This window comes from Oncorhynchus masou, chromosome 25 (genome assembly GCF_036934945.1).
Source record: "Oncorhynchus masou masou isolate Uvic2021 chromosome 25, UVic_Omas_1.1, whole genome shotgun sequence".
Classification (NCBI taxonomy): Eukaryota; Metazoa; Chordata; class Actinopteri; order Salmoniformes; family Salmonidae; genus Oncorhynchus; species Oncorhynchus masou.
In genome coordinates, this window is record NC_088236.1 from 41,053,221 (window position 1) to 41,071,156 (window position 17,936).

The following is a 17,936-nucleotide window of genomic DNA, read 5'->3' on the forward strand; positions in this document are numbered from 1 at the left end:
TAAAATTGGATCAAACCTCTTAATTTGCAGTAGTTCACTAATTGGACATACATTTTTTTGCAGACTGCTGGTTAATGCAGGTGCAATCTGCAATGGTCATGGTTGCATGGTTTAATGGTCATTTCAATAATTGATATACCTGTACCCATTGATTCTTAAAAAATACTAATACTAATGCCTCTAAAATCATAAAGTCAAAAATGTTAGTCTGATGCCTGACTGACACACAAGGCTAGTGATCCACCATCACCCCTGAAAAGTTTTTGTTGCAAAACAAAAATGTTTAAAATTCTATATGTCATTCATGCTTGTGTAATGTAGTGCTCAAAATATGAGCTGCAGAAATACATCTAAGAAAGGCAATTGGAAAAATAAGAATCATTCCATACAATTTTTTTTTTACAAATACATATACCATTTAATATCTATATATTTAGAATTGGATTGTTTTCATTATACACTGCTCAAAAAAGGGAACACTAAAATAACATCCTAGATCTGAATGAATGAAATATTCTTATTAAATACTTTTTTCTTTACATTGTTGTCAGCACATTTAACTATCACACAAAAATTATCAATGGAAATCAAATTTATCAACCCATGGAGGTCTGGATTTGGAGTCACACTCAAAATTAAAGTGGAAAACCACACTAAAGGCTGATCCAACTTTGATGTAATGTCCTTAAAACAAGTCAAAATGAGGCTCAGTAGTGTGTGTGGCCTCCACGTGCCTGTATGAACTCCCTACAACGCCTGGGCATGCTCCTGATGAGGTGGCGGATGGTCTCCTGAGGGATCTCCTCCCAGACCTGGACTAAAGCGAGACATGATGTCCCAGATGTGCTCAATTGGATTCAGGTCTGGGGAACGGGCGGGCCAGTCCATAGCATCAATGCCTTCCTCTTGCAGGGACTGCTGACACACTCCAGCCACATGAGGTCTAGCATTGTCTTGCATTAGGAGAAACCCAGGGCCAACCACACCAGCATATGTTCTCACAAGGGGTCTGAGGATCTTATTCCGGTACCTAATGGCAGTCAGGCTACCTCTGGCGAGCACATGGAGGGCTGTGCGGCCCCCCAAAGAAATGCCACCCCACACCATGACTGACCCACCGCCAAACCGGTCATGCTGGAGGATGTTGCAGGCAGCAGAACGTTCTCCACGGCATCTCCAGACTGTCACGTCTGTCACATGTGCTCAGTATGAACCTGCTTTCATCTGTGAAGAGCACAGGGCGCCAGTGGCGAATTTGCCAATCTTGGTGTTCTCTGGCAAATGCCAAACATCCTGCACGGTGTTGGGCTGTAAGCTCAACCCCCACCTGTGGACGTCGGGCACTCCTACCACCCTCATAGAGTCTGTTTCTGACCGTTTGAGCAGACACATGCACATTTGTGGCCTGCTGGAGGTCATTTTGCAGGGCTCTGGCAGTGCTCCTCCTGCTCCTCCTTGCACAAAGGCGGAGGTAGCGGTCCTGCTGCTGGGTTGTTGCCCTCCTACGGCCTCCTCCACGTCTCCTGATGTACTGGCCTGTCTCCTGGTAGCGCCTCCATGCTCTGGACACTACGCTGACAGACACAGCAAACCTTCTTGCCACAGCTCGCATTGATGTGCCATCCTGGATGAGCTGCACTACCTGAGCCACTTGTGTGGGTTGTAGACTCCGTCTCATGCTACCACTAGAGTGAAAGCACCGCCAGCATTCAAAAGTGACCAAAACATCAGCCAGGAAGCATGGGAACTTAGAAGTGGTCTGTGGTTATCACCTGCAGAACTACTCCTTTATTGGGGGTGTCTTGCTAATTGCCTATAATTTCCACCTGTTGTCTAACCCATTTGCACAACAGCATGTGAAATTTATTGACAATCAGTGTTGCTTCCTAAGTGGACAGTTTGATTTCACAGAAGTGTAATTGACTTGGAGTTACATTGTGTTGTTTAAGTGTTCCCTTTATTTTTTTGAGCAGTGTATTTTCTTTTTTACTGACCACAAAGTAACAAGTATATGACCTTTACATACAAAAGCAGAAACTTCATGAATAAATAAATAAGTTAACTAATAAATAGATGTTACAAGATAATACAATTGTTTGGTTTTCTTATTCTGGTGTGACATACAGCAGTTTGCCTTCACAGAGAACCATCAATACTCAATGCAACAGGTGTCAACACATTCATGAAACAACACTGGTAGAACTGAAATGATGTTCTACCTAGGCAATGGAAAACAGGAATGGTGGTTCACGAAACATATTCATTTACAATTAGCATTAGTTTAAGGGAATGAAAGCGCACACATGTTCTCCCCCACAAATCTTTACTAGCCAGGCTACAGATATAGTAAAACATCCTAATCCTTCATCGGTTTCCTAGATTCACCCGTTTTAGATGGATTTCTAAGGCCAAATTCATATCCATATGTCTTGATCTTGCTGGCCTGGGATCTAAGCATCCCCCAACCTTAAATTGGCAACCATGATTGGCAATTGTCACAGCCCAGCTATCGTGCTCGATCTAATAGGATATTCACCATTATGTTCCAACTTTTAAAGCAAAACTGAATACATAATTATTTTTGGAATCCTATTTCCACTCTCTCTGCAAATGCAGCCAACCACTTCTCCAAAAGAAAAACAATAAACATTAAGAAGTGGACTAAAAGAACAGTGGAACATGAAATGCCAGAAGACAAGACGAGGTTCTGAGAAAGCAACACAACTGACAGAATATAGAGTGGCTCACTGGAGTATATCAATCATTTAAAAAGAAAAAAGACCAATGTTAAATAGTCAACTGTTTTTTTGGGACTCATTTCTGCTCAGACAACTATAAGTCACATGTACGATCATATATGTATCATAAATAGATCTTTTGAAGGTTTAAAATTACCTATGTCTAGTTCTCATTAAAGTACAATTCATACACAACAGTATACAGAGACATAATATAGAATAGACAAAAGGCAGAATGAGAAAATCAAAACTCTGCCCATTACTGACATGGTTCCAACTGATTCATGACTCCTACCAGTGTGCAGTGCCACACGTCGTGCCCATACACACAGGTTTACAGGTGATACAGACAAGTGGCAATTGTCTGTTAGGACCTGGCTGATTTGGGAGTTTAACAAATAATGTAGAAACCAGTGATTTAATCAAAGATGGAATGAAGAGGAAAATACTATTTTAGCTGTCTCCCTGTAAGAAGTTACCATATTCTATCCTTTAAAAGGGTGAACTGGCCATGATCGGGAGTCCCATAGGGCGGCGCACAATTGGCCCGGCGTCATCCAGGTTTGGCCGGGGTAGGCCGTCATTGTAAATAAGAATTTGTTCTTAACTGACTTTTCTAGTTAAATAAATGTATCATGGAAGGATCAGTCCTTGCATCCATAGCTCTGTGTATGAATTTGAGTGGTTACATTTCTCAAACCCCATCCATCAGATTTTTACCAAAACAGGGGTGGGGAAATTGCTTTGTTATTGTTTCTACTGCTGATTGCAGCTTTAAGCAACCCAATTAATTATTTTCCTTCATTTCAGTTTAAAGAAATTCTCAAATATATTGTGATAGAACACCTACCTACATGCAGTAACAACTTGCGAGGTAGTCTACTTATAAAACACAGTAGAAAATTTAAGCGGATTTAATTTTCTCCCTAATGCTGTCCTTTGGCACATTTAGCAGGGACCTTACCTGTTAACTAATTTACGGAGGTAAACTACTGCTCCAGACAGGCTGTAAATATAAGTTTAAACTCCAACATTATGGACATTTCACTCAACCAGGTTAATCCTACTCCTGTACTGAATTGCACTTTAATAAAGATTCATGGTAACTATCACATCTTAAAATATTCCAGGACTAATTGTTAATCTTATTTTTTTTAATGAAATAAAATGGTTAACCGATATTTCAGTTCTTGAGTAACTATGGCAGAATTTTTTTTTCTATATTCATTTGAACTGGGTCTGTGAAACCAGCCTTGTGTATGTATATTCTAACTAGAGGTCGACCGATTATGATTTTTCAACACCGATACCATTATTGGAGGACCAAAAACGCAGATACCGATTAAAAAAATATATGTATTTGTAATAATGACAATTACAACAATACTGAAGGAACACTTATTTTAACTTAATATAATACATCAATAAAACGATTTAGCCTCAAGTAAATAATGAAACATGTTCAATTTGGTTTAAATAATGCAAAACAAAGTGTTGGAGAAGAAAGTAAAAGTGCAATATGTGCTATGTAAGAAAGCTAATGTTTCAGTTCCTTGCTCAGAACATGAGAACATATGAACGCTGGTGGTTCCTTTTAACATGAGTCTTTAATATTCCCAGGTAAGAAGTTTTAAGTTGTAGTTATTATAGGAATTATAGGACTATTTCCCTCTATACCATTTGTATTTCATTAACCTTTGACTATTGGATGTTCTTATAGGCACTTTAGTATTGCCAGTGTAACAGTATAGCTTCCGTCCCTCTCCTTGCTCTTCCCTGGGCTCGAACCAGCAACACAACGACAACAGCCACCATCGAAGTAGCATTACCCATGCAGAGCAAGGGGAACAACTACTAGAAGGCTCAAAGTGAGTAACGCTTGAAACGCTATTAGCGCGCGCTAACTAGCTAGCCATTTCACTTCGTTTACACCAGCCACATCTCGGGAGTTGATAGGCTTGAAGTCAAACAGAGCAATGCTCGACGCACAACAAAGAGCTGCTGGCAAAACGCACAAAAGTGCTGTTTGAATGAATGTTTACGGGCCTGCTTCTGCCTACCACCGCTCAGTCAGATACTTAGATACTTGTATGCTCAGTCAGATTGTATGCAACGCAGGACACGCTAGATAATATCTAGTAATATCATCAACCATGTGTAGTTAACTAGTGATTATGATTGATTGTTTTTTTATAAGATAAGTTTAATGCTATCTAGCAACTTACCTTGGCTTACTGCATTTGCGTAACAGGCAGTCTCCTTGTGGAGTGCAACGAGAGAGAGGCAGGTCGTTATTGCGTTGGACTAGTTAACTGTAATGTTGCAAGATTGCATCCCCCGAGCTGACTAGGTGAAAATCTGTCGTTCTGCCCCTGAACGAGGCAGTTAACCCACCGTTCCTAGGCCGTCATTGAAAATAAGAATGTGATCTTGACTGACTTGCCTAGTTAAATAAAAGGTATAAAACAATTAAAAAAAAAATATATATCTATTTTTAAATTGGGCCCAAAAATAGATTTCCGATTGTTATTAAAACTTGAAATCGGCCATTCCGATTAATCGGTCGACCTCTAATTCTAACCCCACTTCAATCAAGACAGGCCAGTGTCTACAAGGCATACCACATACATCCTATGATGACTAAGTATATGTCACAGTTAACAATTAAAAATAAATCAAACTGTTTCCCTGACAGAATAACTGGAGGTAAAAGTGACCCTTCCCTTGGTGTTCCATGACATGACCTGAAATGACAGAGTACCGGCTGGTATTACATAGATAAGGAGAAGGCAGTGAACAGTGGAGCACATCTCAGTCATGTTCATCAAGGCACGCAATTGAAAACATTTTGTGACTGAAAATGAAATTGACAGTTTCTTATAGGACTAGTCTAAGTAGTGCCTCCCTCCGTCTGTTTTATTCCATTTGGTGCCTAATGAACTGGACCCTGATCTCTCTGTTCGGTTGCAGCTGTTCAAACTGACCATAGAGAAGATAGATAAACGCTGTTTTAGCATGGGCAGCACCGTGTCATCAGGAGGGATCAGCCAATCGTAAAGAAGAAAATTGACTTCTTTGAAATGGAGATAGCCTCAACGGCACTGCCCATGCTGTCACAGACGCTATAATAGAACAGATACAAATATGAGTCCTCTATCTATCTCTATGTTTAAGAAAGACTGTTGGGGAAGAGGAAGAAGGAAGAGAAGTGGATGACTCCTGGAGATCACTTGTTCTCAATGAGAGTCTGCACCTTGCACACCAGTTCCCGGGCCAGTGTCAGGATCTGCTTGCTGTTGTGATGCTCAGCCATTTCTGAAAGGAGATGAGAAGATTTCATTCCCGCTGGACCACTTCCAACATTGATGCACAAGGCTATAATACCATATTTATTTTGTGTGTGTGTGTGTGTGTTATGCATTGAACTATTAACTTACTCAGCACAGGTACTCATTCAACATTATTATTTCCCTTTCAGCTATTGACAAAGTGGGAAATTACACAAAAAAATAAAAAAATTGCACTTTTAGATTTCTCTAGGAAATGAAAGCAGTGGAACGCTCCACATCAAAAATGAATCTGTAATCTACAGCTTTTGCCCTATTCAAGTGTTTCATATTAGCTGCTGCAAGGTTTTAGACAGTTTACTATAAAAAAGGTATACTGTAGTACTGTACACATACAATTTTGGGTTTGGGTACAGCGGGTAAATATAATCCCATTCACAATGTTCAGCATTCACAATATTTCTTGCATTGTCTGTTGTGACCGGATTGTTATGTTGGGCCACAAGTTTCTACTTTGATGGGAAACTTGTCTGAGTCGTGTGAGCGAGAGGTGAGGGAGCAGCACACACACACTTAGTGGAGACAAACAAAGCAGCAGTGGGAAACTGAGCGAATTACATACATTTGCTCTGAGGTGGTTTAAACTGCATTCTAATGTTGACTTGGTTTAAACTGCATTCTAATGTTGACTTTGCTTAAAGAAAACGGTATCAAGCTAAGTGTTTTATGCATGCTCAGTTCTTGGGTCTCGGGGGCTGCCCGAATTGAAATTTGAAATGGAAGTTTTGGAACTCCCTTGCGTGGTTCATTTTATAGGGAAAAGTCCTCAATGAAACTGATATTGTACATTTGCCTCTGTTGGCCATAAAGTAGCCTATTCATTTATATGCTACAATAAATATGTTAAAATTATACCGTTCAAAAGTTTGGGGTCACTTAGAAATGTCCTTGTTTTTAAAAGAAAAGCACATTTTTTGCCATTAAAATAACATCAAATTCATCAGAAATACAGTGTAGACATTGTTAATGTTGTAAATGACTATTGTAGCTGGAAAAGGCAGATATTTTTAATGGAATATCTACATAGGCGTACAGAGGCCCATTATCAGCAACCATCACTCCTGTGTTCCAATGGCATGTTGTGTTAGCTAGCCTAAGTTTATAATTTTAAAAGGCTAATTGATCATTAGAAAAACCTTTTGCAATTATGTTAACACAGCTGAAAACTGTTGTTCTGATTAAAGAAGCAATAAAACTGTCCTTTAGACTAGTTGAGTATCTGGAGCATCAGCATTTGTGGGTTCGATTACAGGCTCAAAATGGCCAGAAACAAAGAACTTTCTTCTGAAACTTGTCAGTCTATTCTTGTTCTGAGAAATAAAGGCTATTCCATGCGAAAAACTGCCAAGAAACTGGAGATCTCGTACAGAGCTGTGTACTACTCCAGTCACAGAACAACGCAAACTGGCTCTAACCAGAATAGAAAGAGGAGTGGGACTCGTAACCAAAAGGTTGCAAGATCGAATCCCCGAGCTGACAAGGTAAAAATCTCGTTCTGCCCCTGAACAAGGCAGTTAACCCACTGTTCCTAGGCCGTCATTGACTTGCCTAGTTAAGTAAAGGATTTTTTTGTTGCATATTTCCCAGCATGCCTTTCAAGTGAATGTGAGAGATACCCACCCATGACTGTGTTTAGTGACAGAGCCATGGTTGTTGCATTCAATAACTAGTCCTGAAGCCTTAACCAAGTGATTGCCTAAGTGAGTGAGTTTAAATTCAAAGTAAACCCTCTATGACCATATATTATACATTTTATTATGCCTTTAGTTGTGGCCTGGTTATCCCCAACATTGTGGTCTGAATATAGTGCCACATCTGACCTGCAAGCCACAATAAGATGGTTAGTGAAGTTATTAGTAATTCCTAATGGAATCCAGCCAGAGTGAGGATATTCAACACTATGAATATTTTATCATTCAGAATGACTGCAATGGTGAAGGACTTGCTAAACAAGATTACCTAAACCATCTAAACTGGAACAACCATTTTAGTAACAGGTGCAATAAATCCAACCATTTACAGATTGGATTAGTTTAGAAAAATGTAAGTTACTTATCTTTGTATAGTATAAGATCAATTAATCAATCAATGTGCATTCAGAAACGTAGATACTAAAACAATGAATTATAAAAAATCTACCTGCAACAAAGCATTCTGGGAAGAATGATGAGGCCTCACCCATGTCTTTTTCACTCATACAGTTAACGGAAATCAACTTCGACAGTTGAGTAACCACAACACGTAGTGTTGATTCCACTGTGATTCCACTGTCCTAAGCTCTCGATATGCTGGTTGAAACGTTTTAGTTTCTCTTTTGCTAGCGTCACTGCACTGTGGGAGCAGGCTCAATTTTAAGTTTGATTTTCTTAAAAACCACCTGCATCGCGGTGAAGGGTAACTTTTAAACTAGTGCAGCTGTGTGAAAAAAGACTCCAGACTTCCAATGCTCCACAAACAATTGAATGAATGTTGATTTCATTGTTAAGACGGTGTACCGTTGAAAAACTTAATGATGTCGGTGAAGTCCATGTTGTTCTCCAGAATGATGTCCCGGTAGACCTCCACCAGCGCCAGAGCGATGAAGAGGACAAAGTGGCCAGAGGAGGCGTACTTTGCTGCCCAGATGGTTTCCCACACCGCAAACACATCATCATACACCAGCTCTGAGAAAGAAAAAGGTACAGTGGATGCAGAAGTCAGGTGTGGTTGGGGTATGGCAGAGCCGGATTAACAAATCATAGGCCCCGGGTGGCCCCCATTGATCTTGTTCGTCACTCTCACTCAGATATCAATAATATGGCATAAGTCATGGCAAAATGTGTCGGATTTCAGGTAATTGGCTTGAAAACTGAAAAGAAAATGACTCTGTACAATTGCAGAAAATTAACTCGTCTTTGTCGTTAAGGGGGGGGGGGGGACTAAAATATTTTGCCAGGTGGGTGGGCCCCCCAACGAATTCTCGCTTAGGGCCCCCAAAAGGCTAGGGCCGACCCTGAATCAGTTACCCAACCAAGGCAGGGCCCCCCTAGTTACCCAGGGGGGCCTGTTTTTCCCGAGTGATCTTGCCATATCTTTGATGTGTAAACGGCTCATTAGAACTAGGTCTTGTTAGCCTTCTTCTTTGCTGTTTGACATTTGGTTGACGGTATGAAAACACTCTCCCCTAAGTTTAATTGGCATTTTCTATGGTATAAAATCCCCTAATAGCAGGATGTAATTATTACCACGCTTTAAGTCTAGAAGGAACCATCGGTAGCAGAAGTAGAAGTGGGTGTAGTCGCCATTTTGGTGCATTAGCTCAAAGAGCTCAGAATCCAGGATCTACAGAGGGATAAGAGGAGAGAGGAAGGAGGAGGGGAGAGGGCAAACAGACAGTTGAAGGAAGAGGGATGGGTTGGGGGGAGTAGATGAAAAGGGTCGGGGAAGAGAGGAGGGGGAGGTTAGTGGAGAATAAAGTTGGATGTGTTATATTCACTGTATCCTACTATTCATGAAAACTGGATGCAGGCCAAATTATACAATACTTGACTAAAAGTATAATGGGAATTAATATGGAGTTGGTCCCTCCTTTGTTGGTGCATCCTGTTTCCATTGTTCATCCTTGAGATGTTTCTGTGGTCAACTTAATTGATTGGACATGATTTGGAAAGGCACACACCTGGCTCTATAAGGTCTCACGGTTGACAGTGCATGTCAGAGCAAAAAACAAGTCATGAGGTTTAAGGAATTGTCCGTAGAGCTCCGAGACAGGATTGTTTCGAGGCACAGATCTGGGGAAGGGTACTGAAAAATGTATTCAGCATTGAAGGTCCCCAAGAACACAGTGTCCTCCATCATTCTTAATTGGAAGAACTTAGGAACCACCAAGACTCTTCCTAGAACTGGCCGTCCGGCCAAACTGAGCAATCAGGGATAAGGGCCTTGCTCAGGGAGGTGACCAAGAACCCGATGGTCACTCTGGCAAAGCTCCAGAGTTCCTCTGTGGAAATGGGAGAACCTTCTAGAAGTACAACCATCTCTGCAGCACTCCACCAATCAGGCTTTTATGGTAAAGTGACCAGACGGAAGCCACTCTTCGGTAAAAGACACATGACAGCCCGCTTGGAGTTTGCCAAAAGGCACATAAAGGACTCTCAGACCACTAGAAAAATATTTTCTGGTCTGATGAAATCAAGATTGAACTCTTTGGCCTGAATGCCAAGCATCATGTCTGGAGGAAACCTGGCACCATCCCTACAGTGAAGCATGGTGGTGGCAGCATCATGCTGTGGGGATGTTTTTCAGTGGCAGGGACTGGGAGACTAGTCAAGATCGAGGGAAAGATGAACATAGCCAAGTACAGAGAGATCCTTGATGAAAACCTGCTCCAGAGTGCTCAGGACCTCAGACTGGGGCGAAGGTTCGCCTTCCAAGATGACAATGACCCTAAGCACATAGCCAAGACAGCGCAGGAGTGGCTTCGGGAAAAGTCTCTGAATGTCCATGTGGCCCAGCCAGAACCCAGACTGGAACCCAATAAAACATCTCTGGAAACATCTGACAATAGCTCTGCTGAGATGCTCCCCATCCAACCTGACAGAACTTGAGAGGATCTGCAGAGAAGAATGGGAGAAACTCCGCAAATATAGGTGTGCCAAGCTTGTAGCGTTATACCCCAAAAAACTATGCTGTAATCGCTGCCAAAGGTACTTCAACAAAGTACTGAGTAAAGGATCTGAATACTTATGTAAATGTGATATTTCAGTTTATTTATTGTATTCATTTACAAAAAACGTGCAAACATTTTTGCTTTGTCACTATGGACTATTGTGTGTAGATTGATGAATTCAATTGTTTTTCCCTTCATTTTAGAACAAGGCTGTAATATAACAAAATGTGGAAAAAGTCAAGTGTCTGAATACATACATTAGTGTATATATAGAAGTTATAAAGTGTCTCCATGGCCTCACCTGGATGAGAGAGCGCATGTTGGCAAATTGAGTGTCCATGCCACCGCCATGGGGGAAGTTCTGATTCATCCGCTTCATGAGCTCAGTGAAACAGCTGAAGGCCATGGCCTCTGAGTGAGAGAGAGAGAGAGAGAGAAAAAAGACACAGGGAGAGATGAGGAAAGACCGGGAGAGAGATTGAAGAAAGAAATGTTGAGCGGTCCACTTCCATGGCTACTTCTGTTGCCCTCCCTGAAGCACAACAGTATCCCTGTCCTCTGTTTCATAAGATTATATTCATTGTACTCTTTCTTCACATTCCAATACTGCCGTATGATATAGAGATAGTCTATGATGAGTCTCATTGACTGATTGTCATTTGACTAAGCTTATGTAGAATCTTAATTTGACCTATTGCCACAGAAAAAATAATCCTGTCGAAACAGGATTTGAATGTTTTATCAGTTATGTTCCTTGATTGGTGGTTAGGCTATTAACTGTCCAAAAGTAGGCTACATGAAGTGAAATACCGTTAATATAACTGTGCGTTAGTGTGGGTTTTCAGTGAAATTATGTAAATCACGAAGCTCATCTGCACTTCCTGCAATTTTCAGCAACAAAAGAGTGATCAAATTAAGATCCTACAGCTGTATGTGTGTGAGTAAAAAAAAAAAGGACTGATCAAATCAAATTTCGTAAGGCAAAATAATCATGAAGGTTGACACATTTTTCTTCCATCGCAAAATTCATATCGCAAATACCAAGGAGGAGAGTGAGGGAGGACCACACACAGTCACAGCCTTGCCTCAACGGCGTTAACTCACCATCATCCAGAATGACAAGGAGGGGAGCCAGCAGGTCACACATGCCCTGCACATAGCCAATCTCCAGGTGCTGCCAGATATAGCTGAGAAGAGAAGTCGGCATCACGTGCGGGTGTAACTCATTCATTCTTCCTATTTTCCCATTTGACATTGAGCTCCACACATAACATAATGACTTATAGATTATTTCGAAACCTTTCGGCAAAAGAACACTAGAGAATCATGAAAGACATGGTTTTTATTTTACCTGCACATGATGTTGCGCAGTTTCTCCAGGTTGGCAGGGGTAAAGTACCAGTAGTTCCTGTCACACCTCTGGACATCCTTCTCAATGCGGTGCAGGTTCATCGTGTACATGTCCAAAAGCTCTTGCTACAACAAAGGCACAACCCCCCCACACACACAAAATGTTTAAGCATAACTTACTCTTAACTGGAAAAACAAAAAGCAAAATAAATCTCAATTATTACGAAAATAAAATGTCAGGTGCCTACAGAATACGTGGTTCCGATGGATGACACTGGAGAGATGTCCTCGTTTGTCAGCTCTCTGCCCACGGTCAGGGAGTCAAATTGTGGGAAGATGCTCTCCATCTCAGGCTCCTCAGACAAGATGGACTCTGTGCCCTCTGGGCTGGTTTTGCACTGCTCCTCCTCCTCCAGTTGGAGCTCCAGATGGGGGACTGAGCCCTCAGAGAGAGCAGCCCCGACCCCGGAACTGTCGCACGGACCCATCCGGTCCCACAGTGGGGCAATGGAGACGTTTGCCATCTCAATGGCTGAAGGAGACTCCTCAGATTCCGTGGTGGCCAGAGCCTCCTCACTCTGGGTGGTGCTACCAAATGCTTCCATTGCCCTTGCCACCCTGGTGTCTGCTACGGGGCTTGTATTCTTCTCCGTCGCTGACCGCTTGGTCTCCTCCTCTCTTTTTCCCACTTCCTTAGATTTTGTAATGTCCTCCACGTTTTCCTCTGCAACTTCTTCATGTGACATCGTCTTAACCCCCTTTGTTTCGGTTACCTCTTCAAATTTTACAGTCTCATTGGCTTCTACTTCTTTCTCAGTTTCTGTCTTTTCCATAGTCTTTCCTTCGGCTTCCTTTACTTCCGATGTTTCAGCACTCTTTGTTTTTCCAGCCTCCGAAGTTTGCTCAACCTCGAATTCTGATGTCTTGTCCTCCATTGCTTCTGCAGTCATCGTTGATGTCAATGCCTTCTCCTCTTTTGGCTCTCTATGGTTTGTTTGGGATGTTTCATTCTCTTCTGGATCTACAGACTCTGGTTCTGATCCTTCGTCCTCTGTTTCTCTTGACTCTTGAGTTAATGTCTCTGTTTCCAGTGACTGCAACTCCTCTGTGTCTGCTCGCATGGTTGGCTCTCCATCCAACATTTTTACCACTTCTGTCTCAGGCTCTTTAGCCTCCATTGTTTTGAACTCATCTGTTTTGGACTTCACCGTTTCTTCTACAGCATCCACTTCTGCTTTCGGTAACTCAATGTCCCCCTTTTCATTGATCCTTACCTCTTCTTTCTCGGCAGGTCCAGTCACGGATGTATTTTCTTCCTCTATTTTCTGGCTCTCTAACGCACTTAGGTCTGCTGCCTTGTCCTCCCTTGTCTCTGTGTTTTTGTCCATTTCAATCTCTAGCACCTCTGTCTTCTTGTCAATTTCTACTTCTGGCATTTCTGTTTCTACTGGCTCTACTGTCACTGTATTTTTGTCTATTTCTATATCTGGCACTTCTGTCTCGTTGCCCTCAATCTCCTGGGTCACTTCGGTCACACTCTCTTTTTCCTCCTTCTCTGGTGGGTCCTTGGCCTGGAGGTCCTTCTCCTCCTGCAGGGCTGGGGGTTGGGCTTTTGGGCTATCTGCCTCCAACTCTTCCTCATGGGCTTTGACTGGGCTCTGTGGGGCTGGGGCCAACTGTGGAGGAGTGCTGGTGATGTTTTTAGGGGTGGTGTCAGGTGCAGTGCTGTCCTCTGTGCTCAAAGAGCGGTCTGACAGGCCCGAGGTGACTGAGAAGTTGCGAGAGGAGGGGTGCCCCGAGTCTGGGGAGCTGGTCCCGTTGGGCAGGGCTCCTCCATTGGGGATCTTGGGCACCTGCTTGGCCTCTTTGCTCTTGGGCTCTGTCTCGATCTGATCCACCTCCTCCACAGACTCAAACACCTAAAAGAACAAGCCAGAGGGAAGCAGGCTAAGGGAAGGGAGGATGTGAACTGAAGAACTAGCAGGCGAGAGAGTGTGGTTTTGAGCAGGCGAGATAATGTGGGGTTGAGGAATACTGGTTCAAAAAAGCAAAAGATCCCTTTACACATAATATAACAATATAAATATAACTGTAATAGACTAGAGCAGCTTTTCCCAAACTTTTCTTCTTCTTTGAGATTGGGTTGGTGGATCGCATCCAACTTAAGGTACATACACCGCCACCTACTGTACCGGAGTGTGAGGCCAGTCACAGCCTACCTCATTCAATTTTCTCTAAGAAAGTGAAATAGAGCCCTAGACAACATTTCCCTCCCCTTTCCTCCCCCCACTACACAACCCCAACCCCGTCCAGCCTCTCTAACTCTTTCACACAACCTCTCCCTATCTACGTCATACAGTTCACAAAATATCAACACATGGTCCACCGTTTCCTCCATTAAACACTCATCACACAGACCTGTTTCATGTCACCCAATCATTCACAAAATGGCATTCAAACCCGTGTGCCCAAACTGTAGTCTATTCAGCACTACATCCCATACTCCCCACCTCTTCCTTAGCTGACTGGTGCATGCAATAAAATTGCCTCCTATCACTATTAGCATCCCACTCGCTTTGCCAAAGATCGAGCCCTTTTGCCTGGATCAAGTACTTAACTTCCCTACGGCCCAACGGGACCGGAATATCTACCCTCTCGGCTCACCGCACTCTTAGCCACCACATCAGCCTTCTCATTACCCTCCACACCCACTTGGGAAGGAACCCAACAAAAACTTACCACCACTCCCATCCTCTCCAATCCCATTAACAGCTCCATCATTTCCATACACAAGTCTCCCCTATCCGACCTGCCCGTCTTCACACTACTCAACACTGCAGCTGAATCAGAGCAGATCACCACTCTGAATGGCTTCACCTCCTCCACCCATCTCAAACCTAGAATCATGGCCATCAACTCGGCCACCTACACTGACACATAATCAGTTAACCACTTACATACTCTAACATTGAAATCTGGGATATACACTCTTGCCCCCTCCCTACCACTGACTGGATCCTTTGAACCATCTGTGTGTGTGTGTGTGTGTGTGTGTGTGTGTGTGTGTGTGTGTGTATATATATATATATATATATATATATATATATATATATATATATATATCCTTAAAAATAAATTAAAAATGATTTTCTAAAATACATACATACATAAGTCGGAAGTGTACGTACACTTAGGTTGGAGTCATTAAAACTCGTTTTTCAACCACTCCACACATTTCTTGATAACAAACTATAGTTTTGGCAAGTCGGTTAGGACATCTACTTTGTGCATGACACAAGTAGTTTTTCCAACAATTGCTTACAGACCGATTATTTCAGAAGTATCACAATTCCAGTGGGTCAGAAGTTTAGATACACTAAGTTCACTGTGCCTTTAAACAGCTTGGAAAATTTCAGAAAATTATGTCATGGCATTAGAAGCTTCTGATAGGCTAATTGACATTATTTCAGTCAATTGGAGGTGTACCTGTGGATGTATTTCAATGCTTATCTTCAAACTCAGTGCTTCTTTGCTTGACATCATGGGAAAATCAAAAGAAATCAGCCAAGACCTCAGAAAAAAAATTGTAGACCTCCACAAGTCTGGTTCATCCTTGGAAGCAATTTCCAAACTCCTGAAGGTACCACGTTTATCTTTACAAACAATAGTACGCAAGTATAAACACCATGGGACCACGCAACCGCCATACCGCTCAGGAAGGAGACGTGTTCTGTCTCCTAGAGATGAACGTACTTTGGTGCGAAACTAGCAAATCAATCCCAGAACAACAGCAAAGGACCTTGTGAAGAATTTTTAATAGGATTAAATGTCAGGAATTGTGAAAAACTGAGTTTAAATGTATTTGGCTAAGACGTACAGTATGTAAACTTCAACTGTACATACATACACACACACACACACACACACGTGTTATGCGGCTACTATCTAAAGAAGTTGCTAGTTGAGGACTTGCGAGGTGTCTGTTTCTCAAACTAGACACTAATGTACTTGTCCTCTTGCTCAGTTGTGCACCGGAGCCTCCCACTCTTTCTATTCTGGTTAGAGTCAGTTTGCACTGTGCTGTGAAGGGATTAGTACACAGTGTTGTTCTAGATCTTCAGTTTCTTATCAATTTCTCACATGGAATAGCCTTCATTTCTCAGAACAAAAATAAACTGACGAGATACAGAAGAAAGTTCTTTGTTTCTGAACATTTTAAGCCTGTAATTGAACCCACAAATGCTGATGCTCCAGATACTCGACTAGTCTAAAGAAGGCCAGTTTTATTGCTTCTTTAATGAGCATAACAGCTTTCAGCCTTGCTAACATAATTGCAAAAGGGTTTTCTAATGATCAATTAGCCTTGTAAAATGATACACTTGGATTAGCTAACACAACATGCCATTGGAACACAGGAGTGATGGTTGCTGATAATGGGCCTCTGTACGCCTACGTAGATATTCCATTAAAAAAATAAAAACATTTAAAAAAAAGCCGTTTCCAGCTACAATAGTCATTTACAACATTAACAATGTCACTGTATTTCTGATCAATTTGATGTTATTTTAAATGGACAAAAAAAGGGCTTTTCTTTCAAAAACAAGGACATTTCTAAGTGACCCCAAACTTTTGAACGGTAGTGTGTATATATGTATACATCTCCACACCCCGTCTCATGTCTTCACCTTCCCTCAATCATATCGACAGCTACACTTGGTTTCGGAAACAACCACGGAGGAACGTTCCCCAATGCAATTGCCGGCCCTTTCTCGCTCTCCCCTGGTCCATATTCTACCACTTTCTGCCCAATTGTCCACCCTTCTGCTTACCCACTCCTCGGTCCCAACATTGCCCATTTGCCATGACCGCAGGATATCTTTTTGAACTCCTTTCCAACCTTTCCGAATACGCTAATGCAAGTTTGTCCCGCTTTATCCTCAGTGCCAGTTCCCCACTATCCACCTGCAATGCCTCAAGAAGTGGTGTCGTCCTGAAGGCACCAACACACACTCTCAGGGCCCTTGACTGTATCCTATCCAGGCGCTGTAGTACCGTTTTGGCTGCCGATCCATATACAAAGCACCCATAATCCAAAGATGACCTGCTCAATGCCTGATACATATACAACAGTGTTTGTCTATCCAACCCCCAATCACATCCTGCCACTGCCCTCATGAGGTTCTACACCTTCCTCCCCTATCTTCAATATACTCAACATGTCTCTTCCACGTAAGCCTCTCATCAAACCACATACTCGAAATACTTCGACTCAGACACCCGATCTATATCCTGAACGTATATTTGCAGCCTAACATCTTTAACCTTCCTCCTATACAAACACCATAAAGCAGGTCCACAGACGTCCTGAACCACCATGTTAGAGACCGATCTTCCACAACTCCCACAAGTTCTTCCTCATCACATATTTCACATTCCTACCTCTCCCCCATCCAGTCCCATCATCAGCATACAAGGCCACACTCAGTCCCTGTCCCATAAGTATATAATCTATCATCAGGGTGAACAACACAGGACTAACCACACGTCCCTGAGAAGTACCATTGTCCACTTCAAACCACATTGACAATTCTGGACCACCACACGGTCTCCACCCAGCAGGTATCGCCCCAGTCCTCAGCAACTTCTTATACAACCCTAACACTGCTTCCAACGCACTGTCCGGTGCACGTTAAACATCACAGAACACACCCCATCTTCTCAAGGAGCAGTCTGTCCACGCCCTTGTCATATCATAAAGAGAAAACATCCATAGCTTCTCCTTACCCTCCTTTTTTCCTTTAAAACATGTCCACGCTCCTTAAACTTTCCCCAAAGTCTCATCTTACAGGTGCT

The 17,936-nt window shown here is 42.3% G+C and overlaps 1 protein-coding gene across 1 annotated transcript in view; it reads right to left on the bottom strand.

Annotated features, from left to right (window-relative positions):
• Positions 1–397: 397 nt before the first annotated feature.
• The window catches only part of LOC135514339 (small G protein signaling modulator 1-like), an 87,508-nt gene continuing 69,969 nt past the window's right edge, over positions 398–17,936 (bottom strand). The window contains exons 19-25 of the mRNA XM_064937759.1: positions 12,332–14,002; positions 12,085–12,209; positions 11,838–11,920; positions 11,035–11,144; positions 9,310–9,406; positions 8,581–8,748; positions 398–6,053 (exon numbers count right to left, since the gene is read on the bottom strand). Coding sequence (XP_064793831.1) covers positions 5,965–6,053; positions 8,581–8,748; positions 9,310–9,406; positions 11,035–11,144; positions 11,838–11,920; positions 12,085–12,209; positions 12,332–14,002 — 2,343 coding nt within the window. The 3' untranslated portion in view covers positions 398–5,964. The remainder of the gene's footprint in view (positions 6,054–8,580; positions 8,749–9,309; positions 9,407–11,034; positions 11,145–11,837; positions 11,921–12,084; positions 12,210–12,331; positions 14,003–17,936) is intronic.